Source organism: Erithacus rubecula, assembly GCF_903797595.1.
Source record: "Erithacus rubecula genome assembly, chromosome: 1".
Taxonomy (NCBI): domain Eukaryota; kingdom Metazoa; phylum Chordata; class Aves; order Passeriformes; family Muscicapidae; genus Erithacus; species Erithacus rubecula.
In genome coordinates this window covers 38731393-38755098 of record NC_136658.1, presented here as the reverse complement: position 1 = coordinate 38755098, position 23706 = coordinate 38731393, and the positions used below count along the sequence as shown (strand labels likewise).

General features: G+C 35.9%; 2 protein-coding genes across 3 annotated transcripts in view; one reads left to right on the top strand and one right to left on the bottom strand.

Annotated features, from left to right (window-relative positions):
• CEP126 (centrosomal protein 126) overlaps window positions 1-7777 on the bottom strand; it is a 36773-nt gene extending 28996 nt beyond the window's left edge. The window contains exons 1-2 of the mRNA XM_079297752.1: window positions 7642-7777; window positions 6760-6885 (exon numbers count right to left, since the gene is read on the bottom strand). Of these exons, the coding sequence (XP_079153878.1) occupies window positions 6760-6885; window positions 7642-7736 (221 nt within the window). The 5' untranslated portion in view covers window positions 7737-7777. The remainder of the gene's footprint in view (window positions 1-6759; window positions 6886-7641) is intronic.
• A 2544-nt stretch (window positions 7778-10321) lies between these two features.
• Window positions 10322-22586, top strand: ANGPTL5 (angiopoietin like 5). 2 transcript variants are annotated; one of them, XM_079303313.1, is made up of 9 exons: window positions 10322-10456; window positions 11052-11092; window positions 12831-12978; window positions 13954-14057; window positions 14413-14506; window positions 15287-15387; window positions 19626-19746; window positions 20781-20966; window positions 21942-22586. In XM_079303313.1, the coding sequence occupies exons 1-9, from the start codon at window positions 10411-10413 to the stop codon at window positions 22259-22261; spliced, it is 1161 nt and encodes a 386-aa protein (XP_079159439.1). In that variant the 5' UTR covers window positions 10322-10410; the 3' UTR covers window positions 22262-22586. The 2 variants fall into 2 exon arrangements, with proteins under 2 accessions (XP_079159439.1, XP_079159438.1); XM_079303312.1 differs by lacking the exon at window positions 10322-10456 and having other exon boundaries at window positions 10938-11092.
• The last annotated feature ends 1120 nt before the right edge of the window (window positions 22587-23706 follow it).

The window sequence follows — 23706 nt, the reverse complement described above, 5'->3', positions numbered from 1 at the left end:
AAACTCATATATACGTAGGTGTCAAAACATGCTAGAACTGAAAAGAACTATAGTTCATTGTCCATTTTCAGTATTCCTGAATTTCATTCACCTTAAAATATAATACAGAATTCTGCAATTTTATCTGGTCTAAATGAGAATCACGAGAGAGGAAACAGACTTGCTTATCCTCCTAAGTACTTAACCACATTATTCTTGATGCCCTTTAGTATCTTGAGAAGCTGATCAAGGCCTTTAGTTGAACTGTAGTTAAATTCAGACATGTGGGAAATTCTACAACTTTACACCTGGAGTAATTCCAGCGAATAACTCCAAAAAGGAAAAAAAGTAAATTCTGACAGAGTACTTATTTTTTTAATATTATTTTGAATATGACTTAGCTGCATTCTTCCACATTTCTAATAAGGAGTATGAAAAAGAGGACTGTTGTTCCATATAGCCGGGAATGTGCAAGGCCAAATGCTGATGCAAGAGGTCTTTTTCAGCACAGCTCATCATGATCACAATTGGTTTGGATTAAGACAAGAAGGAGAATAAAGGATCTTATTTGAATGTAAGGAAATGCATTAAAGTTATTCAGTGAAGCCTTATTAACTTCTTGACCTGGCAGAATGTAAATTGTAACACCCAGGTGCATTATGTAAAATAAATAATTTCAAAAGTACACATTTACATCTCACAGAAAAACAGTTAAAGCAAATGTTTGCTCATGCAAACTCCTTAAGCCACCAACTTAGGTTCATATCACAGATGTAACATTGGCAAAAGAGTAGGGCTTTAAGATGGATAGTTAGCAGAAGAATTTCCTGACTGGTGTTTTTTTAACCCAATTTTTCTGTCTCCTATAAACAAACCAGTGGAGCAGCAATTTTTGAAATGGCTGCCAAAATATTTATGGAGAATTTGGAATACGAAACTTAAAATACTTAGCTGTCTCACATATACAGACATTATGTGGAAGGCATTTTTATGTTAAAAACAGTATGACTAGATGATGGAACTACTTCCTGGATAATTTTATTAAATTGTCTTCACAGTGAAGTGATAGATGCTACATTCCCAGGTGGACTAAATTCTTACTACTCCCTTGGATGAAAATGATAATTAAAAAAGGAATATATACGGTGTGTATGGAATGCTATGAAATTAACCTTTTGATACTGAGTTGTTATTATTATTCCATTCCCATATCATGTTGCAAACCAGTGCAAACTAATTTTAAAATTGAGGCAGGGAGATATTTGGATGGTTAAAGACTAAAGTAGGATCAAGAAAAGGCTAGAATGTGGTTTCACACTCAAAATTCTCTTCATGGGCAAGCAGGAAGCAATTTATGTCCTCAGAAAGATCTGTGGACATTGCCTAAAAATCGACTTTTTATCTGAGACACTTACCAAGACCAGGAACACATATTAAATATATTCATTCATCTTTGATTATTGCATGCTAAATACAAAAAGACAGCCTGAAACTGCTGCAAGAACTTCTGAAGGATGAACCCTTACAACACTGTATGGGCTCACAGAGGCTGACCTGCAATATGCCCCAAAGGTCCACAGGAGGGATGCCTGCACTGTGTACCTGTTGTCACAACCCAAGTCTCGTTCATAGGCAAAATCCAAGAACACAATTATTTTTGTTAGCATAATTCAAATCTTAAGAGTACAAGTATTATCAATCCAGAATTGTTATGAAAAATAATAATACTCTTAGAATATATCTATACAGAAAAGGGCTCAATAATAGTGATAAACCAATCTGAACTGTTATTCACACATTGAGTTCCTATCCCTTGCAGTCTCATTCTGGTTGTGCTGGAGTGCTGGGGTGAACTGGCAGCATCTGGAGTCCCTTCAGCAGGACCAACAGGATCTTCATGTAAATGCTTTCTCCTCCCTTATCTTAGGATCCACTTGGAGTAATTTTTATATTTGCTAATACACTTTTAAACCTCTGCTCTATCATTGTCAATCTGTAGCTCCACAGTACCTCCAAATATTCCATTCATGGTACCTTCTACATATTACATACTATTCCAAAAATATGTAATTCTCTGCATAGAATAACTGCTTCTTACTGTTATCTTCATAAAAATATGGTCACACAATAAAAAGATAAACAAAGGCAAAATAAATTAGCCGCAGACACCTGGTCTTTTAGAGAAATTGCTGTTACAGCTAAACCAAGAAAAACAAAGCTGCTGTCAGGTCAAGAAAAGTTCAAAGAGAGCAAGCTTGGCAAGCATCTTTTCCAAGGCCTTGCAAATTCAGCACAATCCTGTGGCCCATTATCAGAAATGGCAATACTGCATTTCAAGTCCACATGGTTACAGCGATCACCTACTTTTCACAGTTCCATTCTAAAGTAGAAAGGAATAGAAAATTCTTAACCCTCTGCCCTCTCTGTTTACCAAGTGCTGACATTGTTATTGTATTTCTGGCTGTAGGCTGCTTTTCATTCTCTATCAACACAACTGATGAATGATTTAAAGAGCTTTTATTAAATAATCAATGTTAATCAGCCAGTAGGTGGAGCACAGAGCTTGTACATATGTTGAAAATAAAGTATTACAGAAAGAACAATAGATTGGGAATAGATTGGAAACCGATATGGATTTCCTTCCCCAATTTCAACAGATGGATTAGCTATTTCAAGGCAAATTCAAAATGCTGAACCAAGATAACTGACTATAAGTTTTATTTTAAAATGCACATAGACAATTCAATTTCCAGAATGAACCAGCTACTGGCAGGCAGTAACATCAGAGTAAAATGGGACACACATTTTGCACTAAGCAGTAACAGCACAAAGCCTATAGTCCCCAACAAAACTGACAGCTGGTATTTAGAAAGCAGTGTGTTATAGAAACATAAAATATGATATCCTGTTCATTTGCAACAAGTATGTACTTAATCAGTTGCTCTTATTTCCAGAATACTGTTATTTAAACAAAATATCTGCCAGCTACTGCCCCAGAGAATATTTGATTCTTAATCTGATCTTGAAATTGCAACTTCATGTATCAGTGAGACAATAAAGAAATTACTTTCTTGATACTCAGGCAACCTGTCTAAACTGTAGGCTAGGATTTTTTGCAGTGTTGAATTATTGCTGTTAACACAAAACTAAGGAGCTTTTTCAGTATAAGAGATGCAAAAACACAGATGACATCAGGGGGGTTGGAAAAACATCTGTGATTTAAGTGACTGAGACTTTTATTTCCAAAACTACCCTTGCCCTTTGTAAGCAAGTAATGTTTTTGTCTTTTACTACTAAACCAATTAACAGCTTGTAGAAGATGAGTATTTTCAATGCATTTTAGAAGTATTGACAACAAATCAAAAGTAGACTGTCAGGGAAAATTTCATTACAAGTACACATAGAAAAGATTGAAAACAGAAGACCTCAATCTGCAAGACTCTTGCACATGCATATGCAGGACTCATTAGCTCAAAAAGTGCATTGGTACAACGTTGTTTAGAGGAGGTCTGCTGGTGGTTGCTGAAAAAAAAACCAAAACCAAAAACAAAGAAAAACCCACAGAAAAGTTTTCTTCCATAAAGTAATATAAAGAAAATGAACCCAAATTACACAAGATTGAGGAGAGAGCAGAAACTCTCCTGTATCTTCACTAATAGTGAAGTGCTTCTTGCTAAATGGAATTCAGTGCTTTTATTTTCTTAGTAGAAAATTTATAAACTTAAGGTTGACATTAAATTCGGTTAAGCTTGATCAACTTCATAAAACTCTACAAAGAAATGGTAGTCCTGTAGATGAGAGGAGAGCAGTAAGCATTGTCTATTTGGACTTTACTAAGGCTGCTGGTACTGTCTCCCCTACAATCCTCATGAATGAGATGCTGCTGTACAGGCTGGATTAGCAGAGTGAGGTGGAATGTGAACAGCCTGAATGGTCAGGCCCAGAAGGTGGTGATTACAAAGTCCTAACTGAGGCTGGTGTAGAGTGGTGAACCCTAGAAGTCAGTACTGGGCCAAACCCCTCTTTAACATTTTCATTAAACATAGAAAAATAGAACAATTTAGGTTAGAAAAGACCTCTAGGATCATCAACTCCAACAATAAACCTAGTCAAGCCCACCATTAAACCACATCTTGAAGTATACCACATGCAACCATTCCAATGGGCAGCCTTTTCCAATGCTTGTCAACCCTTTTCATTAAGGAAATTTTCCTAGTACCAATCTAAACCTCCCCTGGTGCAATTTGAGGCCACTTCTTCTCATGCTGTAGCACTTGTTACTTGAGAGAAGGGACCAACCTTGCTTCAAAGAAGGTCAGTGGTATCCTGAACTGCACTAGGCAAAGCTTAGCCAGCATGCAGAGGGAAGTGATCCTTCTCCTCTGCTGAGCACTAGCCAGGCCACAGCAGAGGCACTGTGTCCAGCTCTGGGCTCCTCAGTACAAGATACATGGACACACTGGAGACAGTCCAATAAAGGGCCACAGAGGTGATGAAGGGATGGGGGAATCTCTCTGGGAGGAAAGGCTGAAAGATCTGTGACTGCTCAGTCTGGAGAAGAGAAGACTCAGAGGAATCTTATTAATGTCTTTAAACACCTGAAAGAAAGGTGCAAAGAGTAGAAAGCCAGGGTGTCTTCAGTGATACCTGCTGACAAGACAAAACTGAGACACAGAGGTTTCCTTTGGAATATCAGGAAACACTTTTTTTTAGTAAGGATGACAGCACTAACACATTGCCCTGAGAGGTCGTGGATTCTCCATTCTTGGAGAAGCTCAAAAATTATTCCTGTCCAACCAGCTCCAGGTTCCCCTTTCTGAGTGGAGGTGTTAACTTCAAGAGGTCCCTTTCAACCTCAACCATTCTACACAAAGATTACAAGTAGAAAATGGACTGTCACACTTCACACTCTCCACGTAAAAAATGCAAAATATACAAATTTTCTTTTGAAATCATGCACTAGTGCCAAGAATAACTCCTGGTACATGCCTGTAAGCCCTGGCAGGGACAATTTTGGGTGCTGTCAGGTGAGAATGTGGAGCTTAAGAAGGTCATGCTACCCTTGAGAACCATCATCGTATCCAACACCTTTACATGTGTAAGACTGCTAATGGAACTTGGCTCATATAGACTTGAGACACGACCTGAGGGTTGATCAATCAATTCCTACCTGCATAACTGCCAGGAAAAAATATTTACATTCAAGGAACTTTATTTTCAAATTACTTTATTACACATATGCAGTGACCCTTAATTTTTAATTATATATGCCACAGCTTATAACATTGTATGTACTTACTACCTTTCTAACATTAAACAACTCACTCCTTTTCAGTTATTAGGAGAAAACTTGTTACCACAGATTTCCATTTGAACAGCTTATTGTGCTAATAATTATGCCATTCTCAATTATCACAAAAACTATTTCATTTTATGAATACCGTACCTAAATTTTTAAGTGGCTCACCTGAGTAACTTGGATTTATACTGTGTTTCTTAAGGATGCAATGAAATACATATGGAAATGTATTTATGTATCCATGAGTACTACTTTAACTACACCAGTCTGTCAAAAATATGCAGGCTGTCTGGTATTTGCTTTTACATTAGAGTATAATATTTCAAGACCAGTAATACAATAAACAGTGTTCATCTGAGATGTGTAGCATTACAGTGGTTCTGTTCCAGAAAATGAAATTAGTTATTTAATTTTTCAACTGAGACTCAGTTTATTATCTGCAAAGGTTGTAGGTTGCACTCTGTCTTTAATTACTCACAGGTGATTATATCTCCTCTTCCATTTTTCTTTACATTTCCAAAGGTATGTTTATAGCACATGCTGTTAGGCTAAAATGGTAATATAAACAATATATACCACCTCTCTTATGAGTTATGAACATATGCCAATAAGTAAACATCGTACAACAGGAGTCATCTGATAGGGGAACTGTGGGGCAGGAGCATTAATGAGTTAAGAAGAGGCAGAGGAAGCTGGTCTGTGGCTGGGGGCTTGCAAGGAGGAACCCATCTGCCTCTCCAGTACACACAGCTGAGCCCCCTGTATGTGTCAGCACCACCTCAGTACAAGGGAAAAGACCTCTATGCCCATTAAACTACTTACAGCACTTCACTGAGACAGTTCAGTTCATAAGTTACTTAATCCATTTGTCACAGGATACGTCATGGCTTTGCATTCTCATGTATGCAGAAGACAAACTATGCAAAGCTCTGTTTAAAATGTCAGTACAAAATAACTTTATTATAAGTATAATCCTGTACAAGAAAAATGTTGCTTTGTGTTTGTTGGGAAGTGGGAGCACAAAGCCTCACCACCAAGGGGAGGCTGTGCAGCTGTTATGCCATGCAGACAGAAAAGCACACACTTCAGAAGGCAACAACTCCTTCTGCTGGCCCACGCTGTACAGCTGAGTCCATTTTTCATACATTCATCAAATCTAATAAAACACTAGAAATGTAGATCAGAGCCACAAGACAAAAGTGCTACTTACCTTTAGTTTATATGAGATGTGACTACAGTGAGTTTCCAAAAATTAGGGAGTAAATACAATACTGCTCTTTTTATATTTTTTTTGTCCTACAGTAAGAAACTGGGTTGGTAAAACTTTTCAGCTTAGATTCTAGGCCAAAGCAGTGAGCTATTTATCAAAGTGAACATGAAAATAGTAGAGATAGATCTGTCTCAAGGTTTTCATTCTTTTTGCTTTGCTTTTCTCTTTTTTTAATTTACAATTCTCAATTAAAGGAACCCTAGTTACTTGCCTCCTTCTTCTGTTTGTCTCCATCAAATATTTCATTGCCTTGTTCCGATGTATTTTTTGATCCTCTTTCAATACTCGACGTTCCTCTTGTAAATCCTGTTCAAAACGAAATATTAAATCCCTACCCCTAAGAGTGTGTTAAGGACAATAGAAACTGGATAGAACAACTCATTAAAGACAGAACAGCCTGTGAGATTGACCTTGTATAGAGTAGGTCCCATAATTGTATGTTACAGTCATAACTATGCTCATCCAGAAAAAAATGTAATTGCATATTACTTTTCAAAGGGATTTTAGGAGAGGCTTTGCACTCATCTTTCATACCACCAGCTGAAAAACCCAATCTTTATTATGGTCATTTGAAGGGACATTTTGTAGTTATCTAAACCTGAAATATAAAGATGCAGGTACGACAGGTAACATTAAATAGTAAACATCCCCCACTCCCACACCTCCATACCCTAAAGGATGAGTTGTTTACACTGAAATTGATTAACATCACTAAATGAAAGCTCCTCACCGAGCTAGCTCAGTCCTGCACCAGTAGTTAATTTCAAGTAGCACTGTGCAGGCCGACCTTAAGAGTTTGTGTCAGTAGCTCTTACCACTAAAATTCAAAACTCAAGAACCCACAAGTTAGGACGGAAAACACACCATTCCTACTGGCATCATCTCCTAGGAGAGGGGAAACAAGAAAACGCCGAACTTGCTTGAGAAGTCATCCTTCCCCCGGCAGTTAGAACCCCTCAGTGTACAAGTTTTAACGCGAATACAGCCGTGAGGCGGTCCCTGGCCGCGGGGCAGGGCTGGGCTGGGCCACGGCCCCGCCGCCCCACACGGGCCCCGCGCAGCCCCGGCCCCGAGAGCCGCCCAGCAAGGATACACAGGGACACTTGGCCGCCCTCCCGCACGCTCCTGCGGGGCCCCGGCCTGGAGCTGTCCCCTCGCCGCCTCGCCGCCCTTCCCGCCGAGCTCCATCAGCGCCGGTCAGCGCCGGGCCCGCCGCGCCGCTCCGCGCTCGCCCGGCCTCGTAGCAACAACGGCGCCGCTTCCTTCGCAACGGGGCGGGAGCGCGGCGCCGGCAGCGGCGAGCGGGGAGCGGCTGGGCCGGCCGGCACTGCTGCCTTCCCGCGGGGCCGGACACCGTGACAGCGCTGTCCATCCTCTGCAGCGCTGTGCTTTGTCGGGGAATGGCCTTTAAAAGCCACACACACACACACGGGGGCCGAGCGAACGCGGTCCCGTGGGCAAACACCGCCCCGGCCCCGCCGGCGGGTTTGCAGAGCTCTGCGGGGTGCGGGGATTGCAATAACAACTACCAGCGAAAGATTTTTTTGTGCATTTTTTGATGCACAAAATGATGGATATTATAGAAAAATATTAAAAAGTTCCTAAGTATAGTTACACAAAGAGAAAACAAAATAAAACAGAAAACCCCCCAGTGTGTTCTTAAGACTGCAAAACTTTTTTTTTAAACTTTTATTTAAGCAAAGCAGGGTGTGTTGTCTTGGGATATTGCGCTGCTTTGGATGAGCTGTCAGCAACAGGCTAAATGCCTTGGTGATTTCCTGGCGAGACATTTCTTGGCTGGTGTATTTGAGCTTAAACCAATTTTTTTTTTTTTTTTTTTTTTTTTTTTTTTTTTTTTTTTTTTTTTTTTTTTTTTTTTTTTTTAGCGTGCAGCTGTTCTATGTCTTTGACTAGGAGAGTAAAAATAGTACACTGCATTTATAAAATACTTCTCTCCACAGACCCCTTCCCCCATATTTGTAGCACAGTTCGGGAAGTGGGTGTTGCTGTTAACATGTTACGGTCAAGATCAGTGGTGGTCAGGTTGCCAGATGTGTTTAATATTTATAATATCTCAGTTACTGCAGTTGAGAAAATGACCCTAAAATGGAAGTCTTTCACCTCTAGTTCAGGAAAGCAACCCCAAATTCACCACTTTGTTGCACCATCTGCTCTGTTGTGTCGCAGAAGGGGGAAAAGTGGTTGTCAATTTATTGCTGTGTGCTTTTCAAGCCACACACACATCTAAAATCCCAGTTTGCCTGATAAAATGTGCTGCTTCATTTAGGATGCACTAGATGGCTTTGTCAGGATGGAGAACTGAGGCAGAGCTGGGAAACTGCAGAATTTGGGCCCATGTCACATGTAGGAACATTGAAGATTGTGGCCAATGCATGCCACTGGCAGATTCTGAGCTTCCTTAGATTTACTGAAAATTTTGATCTAATACAGCTAAACTGGCAGCTTCACTTTAAGTTACCTTCTGGGATTCAGAACTAAATGTAGTGTTCATATATATTTCTCTCTTTCTCTTGTTTACTTTTTTATTAAGTCTTCATAGTCCCCCTTTATGGTTATTGGATAATTTCTCCTCATGAGTAACCTCACATCTTTCAGACTATGGGACAAGAAGGTGACAAGTTGAGGGTGATGTAATTTAGAAGTGTATGATTATTCTGGGGCAGCAAGAAACCTGATGTTAAGTAGTTACAAAATAGAAGGTCCTGCTCTGGCAGCTGGTTTGAAAGAAGTTTCATAAATTTTACTTCAAGCTGGACAGTGATATTTGACTGAAGGATAAAGATCATCTCTTAAAATTTTGTAGGATAGATTCTTAATTTATTACAAGTCTTATTTGAAGGCTGAAGCATTGCTATGCTGCTGTAGAAACACATTTTTCTTTCATTCTTGTTCCAGTGGAGGATTATTCTGCTGATGTCCTATATTTTTTCTCCAAGCTGTGTAGGCAACTGCATGGGGGAAGTTAATGCTCTATTTTAACCATTCCTATCTGAAATTTGTCACTCTGCCTATTTATGTACATAGAAAGAGGAACACAAACTGTTTGCCCTTAATGTGATATACAGAGAGCCATGGAAATCTTTTCACTTTCTTCCTGAGACTGAACTAATGATCTCAACCTGCTTCTTATTGAGAGAGCATCAACTGATGCACTAATTAAACCCTAGTAAGTCTCATCCTGGAAAACTATAATGTGCCATGTGGTACTTCAGAAAAAAATTAAAAATTTGATTTTGAGAGATATGGGAGAACCAAGTTCAGGATTTCACAGGCAGTTGAACATACTCTCAATTACAGGTTCTTAGTGCCATTTAGATACTCATTTTAAAAGAAAACATTGGATTAAAAAGTGTATTAGTCCACACTCCCAAAAAATGTTGGTTGCTCCCAACAAATCTCGGAAGCAAAAGCTATTTCCAGTGTATTCCAGCTTTAGATAGAGGTGGAGATAAACCACATTATGAAGACAAATTTGGAATATTGTCTTGCTGTACCAGTGTAAAGTTCAAATGCACAGTGTATTCTGAAGATCCTTTAGACAGTGTATTTCCCAGTGGTACATTGGAAGCTGAGATTTCATTTATTCAGCCAGATCACAAGCAATTTAAATTCTCTAATGTGTCTAAATTCTCTAAGTATGTTGGACCTTTTTTTTGGTTAGACTATCAGATCCAGTTTTAAGATGCAATGTAGTGTAATTGAGTGTGTGAAATCTGTGCCTCATGGTTTTAATTAAGCTTCTGTGGACTACATTTAATTTTTTTCTTATTCATGCCATTCTCTTTGACTTTTTTCAGAGATAATCGTTGTGGTGAATGATAGTCTCAGTACCAGTGTTACAATGGCTGGGCTTCCAGTGAGACCAAAATACTGCTATTATTCTCCTGGTAAAAGATTTTCTATGCAATACAAAGTACTAATTTAAAATAATGGTTTTTCAGTTTTCTGTTTTACTTTGATGACTTATTTCAAAATTGCCTCCACAGCCTGTTCTAGTACATTACCACCACAACAACACAGACTCCTTAATTTTAATGATAAACTTGGTAAAAATTTGAAAACATAAAGTAATTCTAGTTTTTCTTTCAAGTAGCACAGGACACTCATGTCAAATACAAACAAATGCTCAAAATAACATATAAGAAAATCTATCAGAGTTTATCACAATGAAAATACATATGTTTAATGTGTCATGTAGAGGTGATAAGTAGTAATTTTCCTCAGGATGCAAATAGTAATATATGAAATCTACTGTGCAATTGAAATTTGGTTTATTAAATCCAGGCAGTAAAGGAGTGATGTGTTGGCTGCCCTTTGTGCTGTAGACATTCCCAAATAGTTAGATCAGGCCTTCATAGTGTACAGTTCTTTCCACAGAAATTTGAAACTCATCAAAACATTTGCATTTCTTCAAGTAAAAGATGAACCAGTACTTTAGGGTAACTTCATTTATTTGTCTTAATATTTTTTTGTTTGGTTTAGGAGAGACTGCCATAAATAATGGTGAATCTTGTCCACCTAAGGTAAGATTTTCTATTTCTTTGTTTGGATAAGATAATGAATGTAACTGAGTGATTTTGCAGAAAAGTGACAGATGTTTTAAAAATAAGGATTACCTTATTCAAGATAGATATAAAAATACAAAATAATCATGTATTTTCAGACAGAGAAAAGAAACTACATTGAAATTCTAGGAATTCAGTATATTAGAACATTTTTGTGCTAATGCCCTGTATCACAGCTCAGTTGTTATGTCATATTTTTAATCTCATCTGCATGACTTTAAATGCAGAGTAACTATTGTTTTTGGCAGAGTCTTTTTTTGCTTGAATTGCTGAGATCAGACTTAATTGCTTGTTTCATGTTGGCTTTTGCTAAAGATAAATATTGATTAAAAATATTTGCTTAACAGTGTTTAATTGAACATCTGGTGAATAGCTATGATAGCCCTGGAACAAGCCATGCTTTCAAGTGTTCTATTTATAAGTTTCTAGAGATCTGTTTATAACTCTTACATAATTTTTCTTTCTTTATTTTGTACTTATTTCAAAATTAAAGAAACATATTCTTTTACTTCTCTTTTGTACTCCAAGTACTTCTTTTACTTCTCTTTTGTACTCCAAGTACAAAATGCAATTATACTAGTAATTCGGAAACCTTTTTTTTTGTAAAATTCCTTTGTGAAAAGTTTTTACTTTCACTTTTTCAGAGCAAAAAATCAGGGAAAAACCCTGTTCACTGCTTGCTAGTGTAGTACTAATTCCAGAAAGAGAAAACTGGAACAGGAAAGAACAGCCATGTTGAAGATGTATTCAAGTCTAAATAAGTTTTATTTTTCATTAAAATCCTGACATTTCTGAGGATCCTATTTACATTTGAAAACACAATATGTGAACATACTACAAATTATTTGCTGAGATTACGAAATCATCAAACAAAGACTCATGAAAATATGTTGCTTAGTCTTTTGACAATGACACATATTTTGGGAATTACTTTTAGTAATTTATTTTAATGATGATTCAGAGGCATTCCCTTATTTTATATCATATGGTACCATGGAAGCAAAACTATTAAATATGAAAATATAATTTTAAAATAACAGTAAAAGGTGTAACTACTTTTACTAATGCTGTTTTTGTTACTATTTCAGATAATTGTGTGCCCATGAATACTGTCCCTTTACTCTTTCCCCCTATAAGAACATTTAATTTTTTTTTTAAATGCTGAATTGGTCTGCAGATCTTCTCATGACTGCTTGTGTGCATAAGTTAAAAACTTTTGCAAGTATTCCCCTAATCAGCATTTAAATACTGAATTTAGGGATTTTCAAGAGTAAAAGTATTTTACTAATATCTGGTAAATCCAAAAGCCTGCTCCTTTCCAGTGAAAATAAGTTCCTTAGCATTTGAGATGTCTATTGGGTATGGTGATTCCTAAAATGCAGGATTTGCAAGTTCTTACCTCCCACTTAGACTGCTCACAAGTAGAATACCTCACCAGAAATGGTGGTGGTATTTTTTAAATTTAAAGAGCTTATTCTTTACCTGTGACACTGCTTTTTTCTTGTGAGGTATGGCTAAGCAGAGAACATCTAATCAATTTTGGTCTCAGCTCTGTCAATTATCACTTGATAAAGCTTTTAAAAAACAGGTGTTGAAAGAAGTCCTGTGAAGCAATCTACTTCATTTTGACAGACTGAGCTATTTTATGTGTGCTTTATGTTCAATTTATTTCCCCCTCCATTGTTTGGTACAACAGGACACAAGGAATGTTGGAGCTGTGGAGGAACCACTGCAGGCAGAAGAGAAAAATAAATCTGCAGATATTTCAAATCAAAAAGAACAATGCCTTGTACCATGTGATGCTCAAGCTAAAATTTTACGAGGGGACAAACATTACATGTGCAGTATGTATTCACAGAGAATACTTTGAGTGATGAGCTGTGCAGTGCCATGCTATGCAATCCTCTCCTCTGCTATGCTATGCTGTGCAAATTTACTTTTTAATCTTCTTGAGCACACGTGACAGCCCTGTGACCCTGCTGCCCAAACTGTGTATTGTCCAGAAAATTTGGGGTACCCTGTTTTTGGGGTGCAGCTGGTGTGACAAGTATAGTTATTGGTGAAGACAGGCAAATCCAAGCAGCTGCACAGCCCACCTGGATCTGTTCCTCTCTGAATGTCAGGATCTCTCTCAATTAGAGAGGAAGAGGAGGATGTCTGTTCCTCATTGAAATGTCATAGCTGGATGTGGGGGTGTAAGTGGGAGGTAGTTAGTTAGTTAGTTAATCAGTTATATGGGCATAAATGTGTACTTCACCTTTTATAGAGGCTTAGACAGAATATTCTCTATTCACTACCTTGACAAACTACTCAGCAAATTATGCAATCAGCCTCCAAAAATGATTGTGTAAATTCTTGGTTTTCACATATGATTTAAAAATATATATTACTAATTATATGCCATAATGATGATCTTGATTTTTAGCATGAGGGCAACAACCAGGAGTAGTACAATGAATAAGCAAATGTAAGGTGACAAGAAACCTTATATATATGTCTTTTATCAAATGCATTTATATTTCTGTGATATCCATTAACTGGTTGCCCAGTTCACCCAAGGATAAGATAGATTTCTTCTTCAAAATATGAGAAGAGCCATCACTTCTTAATATGTCTTTGCTGCAGTCAAAAAGTCTGAAGTTTTTAGCACCTTTGGCTTTAATCTGTGGTGTCTGTATTACTTTCATTTCACTTTTAGGTGCTGTAAGGTAAAACACCTTCAGTATTCACTTAGATGTCATAAATAAGTGTGTTGTCATTTAGTCAAGAGTATTTCTAGAGTTATGAAAACAAAGTGGATGAACATATTTCTTTTGAAGGAAATTTGCAGAACTCTCTTGCTGAATATGCCAGAAGTACAAAAAAACTGGTAAGGGACATGATGGATGATCAACAGTCTTCACTGGATTACCTTTCTAATCAGGTAATTTTATTTTTGTTATAAATATTTGCATTTGTTATTTCTCACAGCAGATATTGTCTTTCTGAGGAAAATCAGGGCATTAAACCATTAAAATGTCATTAAACCAACAGGATTAGAGTGTGTTATCACCAGTCCTTGTACCTCTGGTAGGGGGTGAGTTCCATTTCTATGAGGAGTTTCACAACTTAGTGTAATGCATTGCAGGAAAGTGGAGGACCATTATTTCACATTGGTACAAATTACTGCACAGCACAAAAATTAGCTTCAAATTATGTTTACTAGGAGTCAGAAAAATCTTTAGAAAGTAAAATTTTTCATTACAACTTAATTAAAGATCTTTTATTTAAATTTTCAGGTAAATGAACTCATGAACAAACTTGTTCTTTTGAACACAGTAATTTTGAGAAAACAACTGGATCCACTTCCTTATAAAGCAGTTCAATCTCATGGTAAGTATTTTAAAGATGTAGTCTTGACACCTTCTCCTTTTATCTTTGTATCTAGAATAGGAGCTAATGAAAATAAAGGTAAACAATTGTAACATTGACATTTATCCTGTGTTATTATCATATAAACTCTGTAAACTTAATAAATTGCTTAAAAGTGTTATCATAAATACTGTTTAAAATAATTTGCAACTGACAGCTCTGGGCATCCTATTAGCACACTGATTTTTATGTCATATACCAAATATGATTATCAGCTAGTAAGTGATCTGAGGCTGCTGAATGGCACGTTCTTTTGCAATGAAAAAAGGTATGCTCTGCATGTGCAGTATCCTTATTCAAATGGAATGTTTTTCACATATACTTTATGATGAAAAGGCTTTTACAAGTATAAATACAAAAATCTGTAGGAAAAAGACTTAATTTCTCAGATAATATGTCTTTTTCACAGTACAGGTGTTATAAATAAAATGAAAACAATAATCTGTAAATTGACCCAGTCACATCATCTTTAATTTCATATAGGTATGTATCATATCTATTAAGATTAGAAAGAGCTTTGTCTATAGAGTGTCATTTGTACTTACTCAGAAGCTGAATGGCGTTTAGAGAATATATTCATGACAAAGCATGATTTTAAAGTTTGTATGAGAAGAAAATTATACTTTAAATAGTTTATGCCACCAAGAAAAGTAATATTCCGGTACTAATCTGTATTTTTTAAAACCTTTTGTTTTAAAAACATGAACATATACAATTTTCTTGAATACCTTTTGTCTCTAGGTTTGGACTGCACTCATATTAAAGATACTGTTGGTTCAGTTTCAAAAACTCCAAGTGGCCTGTACATTATCCATCCAGAAGGATCAAATTATCCTTTTGAGGTAATATATTTATTATTATAGTCACAATTGCTTGAGAATATGCATTTAGAATGCTTTTAATAGACTTAAGGTGTTTTTCATGACAATTTCTCAACAGATGAATGAAAAATGTATTAAGTCATCTGCACATGTCTGCTATTATGATACTTTTGACAAGTTTCTTATTTTCTACAAAGAAATTTAATCTCTGTCATAAGAGCCCATTGTCAGTTTCCATATGCAGTGAAAAATACCAAAGAGGAAAACCCAAGGTGTTTTCCAGCACCTCTTTTAAATATGGAGAAGAGCTGTTCTTTTCTGTTTTAGAGATGGAAAACTGAAGAGCAATTGACTGATCCATTTGGTTTTAAGATAGGACTTTTAGATTTTCAGAAATTCTGTTGTATAACATTGCCTTCTCCTGTGATGGGACTCTGCTGATGCAGTCATCCAAGTGTGGGTGCAGCTGTGCCTTGGTTTGAGGAACAGGTGCTTAACACTCATCTGAGTATCATTACAATCCAGTCTTGAGGCACAGAGGAATCTGAAATTGTGGCTTTCTTATCCAGTTTTCAGGATTTATATTCCTAAAACGAGGATATATATCCCTAAAACAAACTGCAGCAATCACGCTTCCTATGACTGCCTGCAATTTATGTAATTGCTCAGATTAATAGTTCTCATCCAGAAGAAGAGAATTTGGGGTTAATTTCCTCAGTATCAGAATATTAAGATCCTTGCAAACACAAGGAATATTTTGTTTTATGTGTTTATTTCCATTTCAGGCTGTTCTATTTAGGGAAGGCCTTATGCATAGTGGAAAGGCAGATATGGTACTTTCAAACCTTCAACTTTGCCATAGAGGTTGAGGTCATTATTTTTTGAAGAAAAACTGAGGAATTTAAGCCAACTAATAACTAGCAAAATTTAATATCTAACTTTATAGTGTGTCTTTATATGCAACAAAGGCAGATGAATCTCTTTCTCTAGCCAAGTGGAACCCTTTAAAATGCTACAAAAAGGAGCTTAAACTGGTTAAGAAAAGTTTTCAGAATTTTATGTTGGCATCTCAAAATGAAAAATGAATTTGATTCTGCAACCTTTGATGTAAAAATTCTCTCCATACAATGCAGTGAGCTCAGGAAAAATATCTGTAACTCATCAATGAGTCCCTTCCATGTAGAAGAAAGGCAAAGACATGTTGCAGTGTTCACACAACAGCCATATTTGTAGTATGAATAAATTCTACCATAGCAAAAAAATGCAACTGTTTCAGAATTTCTAAGGTGATTCCAGAAATACAAAAGAAAAATCGTAGTAATTTGATTAAAAGAACAAGGTAACAATAAATAATGAGAAGAATGTTTGTAGTCATAAGTGTCTGGTAAATGTTGCACAGAACTTAAAAGACAGTGCCAAAAAGCTCTCAGAGAAAAATATCTAAAATATGTGTTCCATAAAGAATGTTGTTTTAAGGAAAACTATTTAATATGAATTCTTTCATATGTTGAAGCATAAAAGGAGTACAAGAGAAATGATAGACAAACAAAATCAAGACATGAAAATGTAAACAAGAAATTATAAAACACCTTTAGAGGCTAAGAGTTCTAAATGTTCTGCAGACCAGCAAAATAAGAAAAAATACAGAGGCAGAAAAAACATAGTAAGAAACTAAAACACAGGAAACAAACCCAACATGAAACAATTTATATCAATGAAGATTTTGCAGGAATAATGTACCTTTTTATGCAATGTAACCTAAATGGAAGTGGGTTTAGAATTATATGCATAAAAATACCAGTTAAATAAAAACTATTTAGACAACGTGATAACAATCTTATTTTTCATGTTTAATACCTCTTGTTTCCAAAAGTGAGTATAGATTTTGATGCTTAACTTGGACTAATTGAATTCCAAATTCCAGGAGCAATAAGAATATTTAGCTTGAATGGTAGTATAGGTTTCTGTCACCTTGGGAAGTTACTCTCAAATAGGCTTTTGCCTGAGCATTTATTCATGAGGTGATTAAAACCAGTTTCACCTTTGGAAAAATGAACCATGATCAATTTCTGATATATTTTTCAATCAGTAAGTTTAGATCAATGATATTCTCAGCTGGTCAGACAAGCTAAACAGTTCTTTAGAATATACTTCTTATACATGCTGTGGGTGGAAAGGGAAGTAATATTCAGTAGAAGTGTCCTCATTTAATGGGTTGTACCTGCACAATCATGCCTTTCATACCTTTCATTATATGAGACATAGAGCAACCTGTAAAGCAGATTAGCTATTATAAGGCTTTACAACTGCAGAATTTCCATAAGGGATTAAGAAAACTATACAGTTGTAGCTGTATTTGTCAGTATCTATCTAATATTTTTATTTATCTGGTGTATGTATTGGTGCTGTATCTAACTGGCTGATGGCCTCTCATGTAGAACCATATCTGCTCCTTCTGTGAATTATCAACACTCCCACTGATTTGTATTGGACCAAGTGGGCTCCTTGTAGTATTTCTGACTCATAGTCAGGGGAATAGCCAAGCATGCAATCATCTTCTCAAGACAGTGGATGAGGCAATGGGGTAATTTTGAATGAGGTTTAGGCATTTTCATCTAAATATTCGTTTTGGAATCTTCTATATTTCTTGTTATTCCAGTTCTATCCTCCTAGGGTGACTGAAACAAGCATGTGATTTTCCAGGGAATAAAGGTCACAATTTTTTTTTCATGCACATGAACTTTACTATGATTTATTTAGTATTTGTTTTTCAAGAATTGCCCAAAGTATCTTACTTGAAGATCCAAGATCCTTTAGGTTTTACTAGATCAACTTGCAGCTCTGTCATGTTAATTTCTTGTCATTCATTGAGAAGGTATTGTTAAATCACAGAGACTCTGACTACGATGTTGATTTCTTTTGCTAAGGAGCAAGTCTCATTTCCTGAAAAATACCTGGCTACTACCAGCAATGAAGGTGCAACATATAATGCTCAGTCTGCCACAAACTTTTTTGAGGGTTAAACTGACTTACACTGAGCTTCCACTTTTATCAGCTGGTTAAGACTGCAAATCTCTCTTTTCTGAAACATATTTCATTTTGCACATTTCCTGTAAGGTCAAAAAAATTTCTTACTTTACTCCATCCCTTGTTCATCAGCTTAATGTTATAACAGCCAACATTATGTTCTGAATTTACTTTTGTTAACTCAAGAAGCTTACTGGCTTGCTACATATGAGCATTTCCCAGGTTAATTCTCCTGATATTAGTCACATTTGGAGACAAAAATAAGCCCCTTTTTTTAATCACTAATTATGGATACTATCCCTTAGAACTACTTTGAATATCTTAGGTACTACAATGTATAAATGTGCAATATGATCTTCCTACATTAAAATCCCAGACTTTATAATCCCAGTTAGACTGATCAACATTTGGCACTGCAGATATACTTAGGAAAGTCAATTACATATCTAAAGTATGTCGGGAAGAAAAAGTGCCACATAATGCGATATTCCAAAGCAGAGCAGATGGCAGCTGGACCACTGCCATTTGACATACTGCTGGGCACAAATTTTAGCAAAGACTCATAAAGACTCATAAATTTGAGAGTTGATCTTATGTATTCAGTGGTACCACTCAGTTGCAGGCAGTTATATGTTCGCATTGGGACTTCCCTGGATCAGGGCCACTGCTTGTGTAGAGGTTTTTGCTGCTGCAAATTATTGTTATATGCTGGGTTATTGCTATCACTGTTTTCCATTTCCTCACCCTTATTAAAGGCTCTAAATTTCCAGGCCCCACAAACACAGTATTCTAAGGAAGAAGGCATAATGGTGATGGAGAACGTATAAGAAATTGTGTCTATTTTGCTTTGCTGAAATAAAAGTTTATTCAGTGTTGCTACCTGTATCAATGATACTTTGCCTGATTAATATATGACATTGCAAGTTGCTTCCCTTTCATGCTATAAATGTTACAGTGACATTTATCAGAGCTTATTTATTATATCTGTTATGAGCAGACTATTACACGTGGCAGTTTCTACTGGTTGAAGAAATATCCAAATCAAACAGTTCAACAAGAACATGTAAGAAAATAATGCAGCTTCATTTTTTTATTTTCTTGGAGCTTTTTTTAAAGATATTTGAAAAATATGTTACTTAGCAAAACTCTGAGTAGTCCACCTTTATTTAATTAAAATGTGTTCTTTAAAAATGTGCTTTGAGAATGCTTAGTCATGTCTATGCCTATTTTAGGTTTTGTGTGACATGGATTTTCGAGGAGGTGGATGGACTGTGGTTCAGAAAAGAACTGATGGAATCGTTCAGTTTCAGAGAACATGGTCTGAATATCTGGATGGATTTGGTGACCTTAATGGTATTAATTTTAAATACTCTAAAGTGCTTTGGATCCCACATTTCTCCTGCTTTTATGTGAGCTACATTCCACTAAATTGCATGGTAGTTTTAGTAGTATGAATTTCTTGTTTCTTAAAAGTCTTATTTTTACTTAAGGATTTTTTTTTCATTGAATCTGTTGCGTGATCTTCCCAAAAATGACCATTACCCTACTAGAGTCTTTACCTATTGCAGTCTCATAGGAGTGTTTAAAATATTATATTTTCTGCTTGAAATCATTTATAGATGGTATTTCCTCTCTTTTCATATTTTAAAATAATGCCTTTGTTGGTTTCAACCACTTTTATAAAATATTTCCTTGAGTCAGAGAAAAATGAATACTATTTCACCACGGGGCTTGCAAAGTTATGAACAATGGAAATATTTCAGTAGCTTATACCAACACAACTGTGATACTAATTTTTTATTGCCACCTTTAATCCTGCAAGCCTAAACCCATTTACTTTTTCAGAAGTTTATCTGGAATTGCAATGGAAGCACACAGTTATTCTGTACAACAAAGTGCAGCTCATATGAGGCAACAAGTATGATTTATGGAGACAGGAAATATCGAGAACAGGGTTTAAATTTTGAGAATAGGATTTGCTTTTTTTTTTTGCATTTCATAGAATGCTAACATTTATAATTTCTCAGTATTGCCCTTAGAAGTGCTACTGAGTTCTATTCATGCAAGTGGATCTTTAGCACATCTTCTAAGCACATTTAGCACATCTTCTAAGATATATTACAGACAAATATTTGAAATCTATAATCTGGATGATTTTCTTAAAAGTATCACAGAAGGAAAAAAGATGATGCACACATGGGAATTCTTAAGGATTTCCTAAGGAAATAGGAAGATTACTCTGTTTCTTCATTGGTTTTTCAAAGTAATATAAGCCTATCATGCAACTTCTATTACATTTGGTTCAGGAAGGAAAGTAAAAAAAAAGAGCAATTACTTTTTCTTTTGCAGTTTCTATTTCTTGTCTATATATTGTATTTCTCTTTAAGGAGAATTTTGGCTTGGACTGAGGAAGATTTTTTACATAGTAAATCAAAAAGCCACTCATTTCAATCTTTATGTGGATTTGGAGTCAGAAAATGAAAAGCATGCCTATGCATCATATGATGGATTTTGGATAGAGGATGAAACATGTTCTTTTAAGATCCATTTGGGTCATTATTCAGGAAATGCTGGTAAGAACTTTCTTCTTTGAAGTATTTAAAAGTAGCTGTTTCCTTTCTTAATAATAAAAAAAAAAAAAAAAGCATTAAAAACAATAATAATTAACGTCAAAAATTTTATTTCTAATGTGTTTCTCTCTGGTATATAATGAACACTTCTGCAGATATTATTTATGAACAAATATTTAGATGCTTATTATATCATCACAGATCTTATTGGCAGTTTTCCTGTTGATGCTTTGGATAATTCAGAAGTGCCCAGATAGACACGTACAAAGGACAGAGAAAGAAACTGAGTGGAACAAAGCTGGCCTACAGTCTGCAACAGTTGCTGAGTGATGCATAGACACAAATTAATTCCAGACCTCCCATAACAGCAGAAACATACTAAGTGTGCAAAGATTTGCACACTTAGCACTGCATCATGTCTTACTGCTTTTTTCCATGTTATAGGAGAATGGTTTTTATTATCAATGAAATAGTTACTTTCTTAAAATGTTGCTGTTTTACTCTGTATTTGTGAAAAATACTATTCAGTATGTTCTTTAGTAAGACAACAGAGATAGTAATAACTGACCTTTGTGTTTTAACAATTCCATCTTGTTTCATGACTCACTCTGGGGCTTTGGGCATGTTACTGGAAAATCTGAAGTTACAACCCTTTTTGTTTACTTTTATTTTCTCCTCCTCTGTTGTTGAGAGCAGAAGCCTTTACCTTCATAGTCAGCATGCATGGCTAAAAGCAACAAAAATACAAAGACGTTTCATTGAATTTCAACTTCTTCCATATTTCTCAGTATTTTATTCTTTTTTTTCCCCTGCATCTTCAGCCCTTTTCCAGCTCATTAACTGGTGCTCTTGAACAACTTTTAAAGAATTCTACTTTTCTAATGAATTCAGAGGAAAAATTTGTGAGGTGTGCATCAAGTAAGAAACATTTTTCCTTAAATAACTTTTTTATCATTCTGTTTTATCTGTTGTACTTAGGTGATGCATTTAGAGGATACAGAAGAGAAGATAACCAAAATTCCATGCCTTTCAGCACTTTTGATGTTGACAATGATGGATGCAGGCCAATGTGCACTATTAAAGGACAGCCAGTAAAGAGCTGCAGTAACTTCAGTGAGAACACTGGATGGTGGTTCAGCAAGTGTGGCCTTGCAAATCTTAATGGTGCTCATCGCTACACAGGTAGATTCCTTGCAACTGGGATTCACTGGGATACATGGACAATGAATAAAAAACCAGTCAAAATTAAATCCGTTTCAATGAAAATTCGGAGAACCAATTATCCATATTTCCATTAATATATGAAAATAGAAATATATCTCTCCTTGCAAATATGTGGAATGATGTATCATTACAATCTTAAATACCTTTCATCTTCACTCAAACAGTTCAGTCTTAAAACTTTATTAAATATTTCTATAGTACAGTTACTCATTTTTATTACAAAATGTCAGCATTTATAGTGTTCTAGCTTGAAAAAAGTCTTAAGAAGAACTGGGTTTTCAGAAAAAGGATTAAGCTGAGTGTTTGTCAGCTTTTATTCAACTGTCTCTTAGAAAATCTCAGAGCCAGAGCCAGCAGAAAATATTATATAAAGAAGTGTAATGCCGACTTTTGAATGTGCTCTTTGTGCTTTTGAATATGCTGTCCATATATCTAAATTTGCAAGAAGTTTCAGCAAATTTTATTTTAAAAACCATACACCTGCCATTTTCATCATAGTGTTTTGGAAAAATACTTCATCTTAAGTTAAATTTCTAGAATCAGCTTTTCTTTCTATATTTCTTATCAGGCAAGATAACAATTGTTTCAATGTATAAGTAAGTTTTTTTATACCATCAGGGCCCAATTTTTTTACAAGTAAGTTTGGTAGTTGACATTCAAGAACTATGACCAATTTTATATTTAATTTTCACAGTCAATGTATTTCATGATCCAGTTTTGACTCTACCATTGTCTTTTTCACAATTGACTACAAATGGACTTTCTTTTCAAAGAAAACTTACAGCTTTTCATACAACTTTGCAGTTTTAATTTTTGGATATATGGGCCTGATCTTATGCTTTTCATTCTTAGTGGCTTTCACTTTGTGAACGATAATATGGTAACGAATAAAACCAACTTAAGTTGTATAAACACATTTAAAACTAAGGATTGTGAGTTCTTTGAATTTCTGTCAACCAAAGTAAAATAATGTCAATAAAAATGTAAACACTGTCAGTACACTGTTTCTGGAACCTGCATCAAATCTGTAGCATTAGTATTATTATTAGTATGTAGTATTAATTCTGGCTACTAGTCTGGATGTTGTCACTGTATTAGGGCTCTCATGTCAGAGTCCTCAGCCTGTGGCACAAGAATCCTACTGGAGAATGCTAGTGGGTAAATTTCAGAGATATGTAATGGCTTTAATGAAAGTCTCAAACTTTGATGGTGTGGTCTCTGTTCTGAGGCCAGATCATCAGCCAGGTGTGAGCCTGTGAGCAGGAGTCTAAGTAGGTGCTTTGGATGTATATAGCTATATTCTACTGACACCCTGAGGCTGCTTTTGGCTTAATTAGAATTCCTGCTTAAAAATGAAGGTAGCAAATTGAGATTGCAGACTTGTGCTGGCAGATATTACCACATTTAATTATGAGGCTTAGTCTCCCCATTGCCAGCATTGGCTAGATTAGCTGGCAGCAACAAATCTTAAAGGAGATGGACCTGGGAAGATAATTAGGGATTAAAGAATCATTCTTGC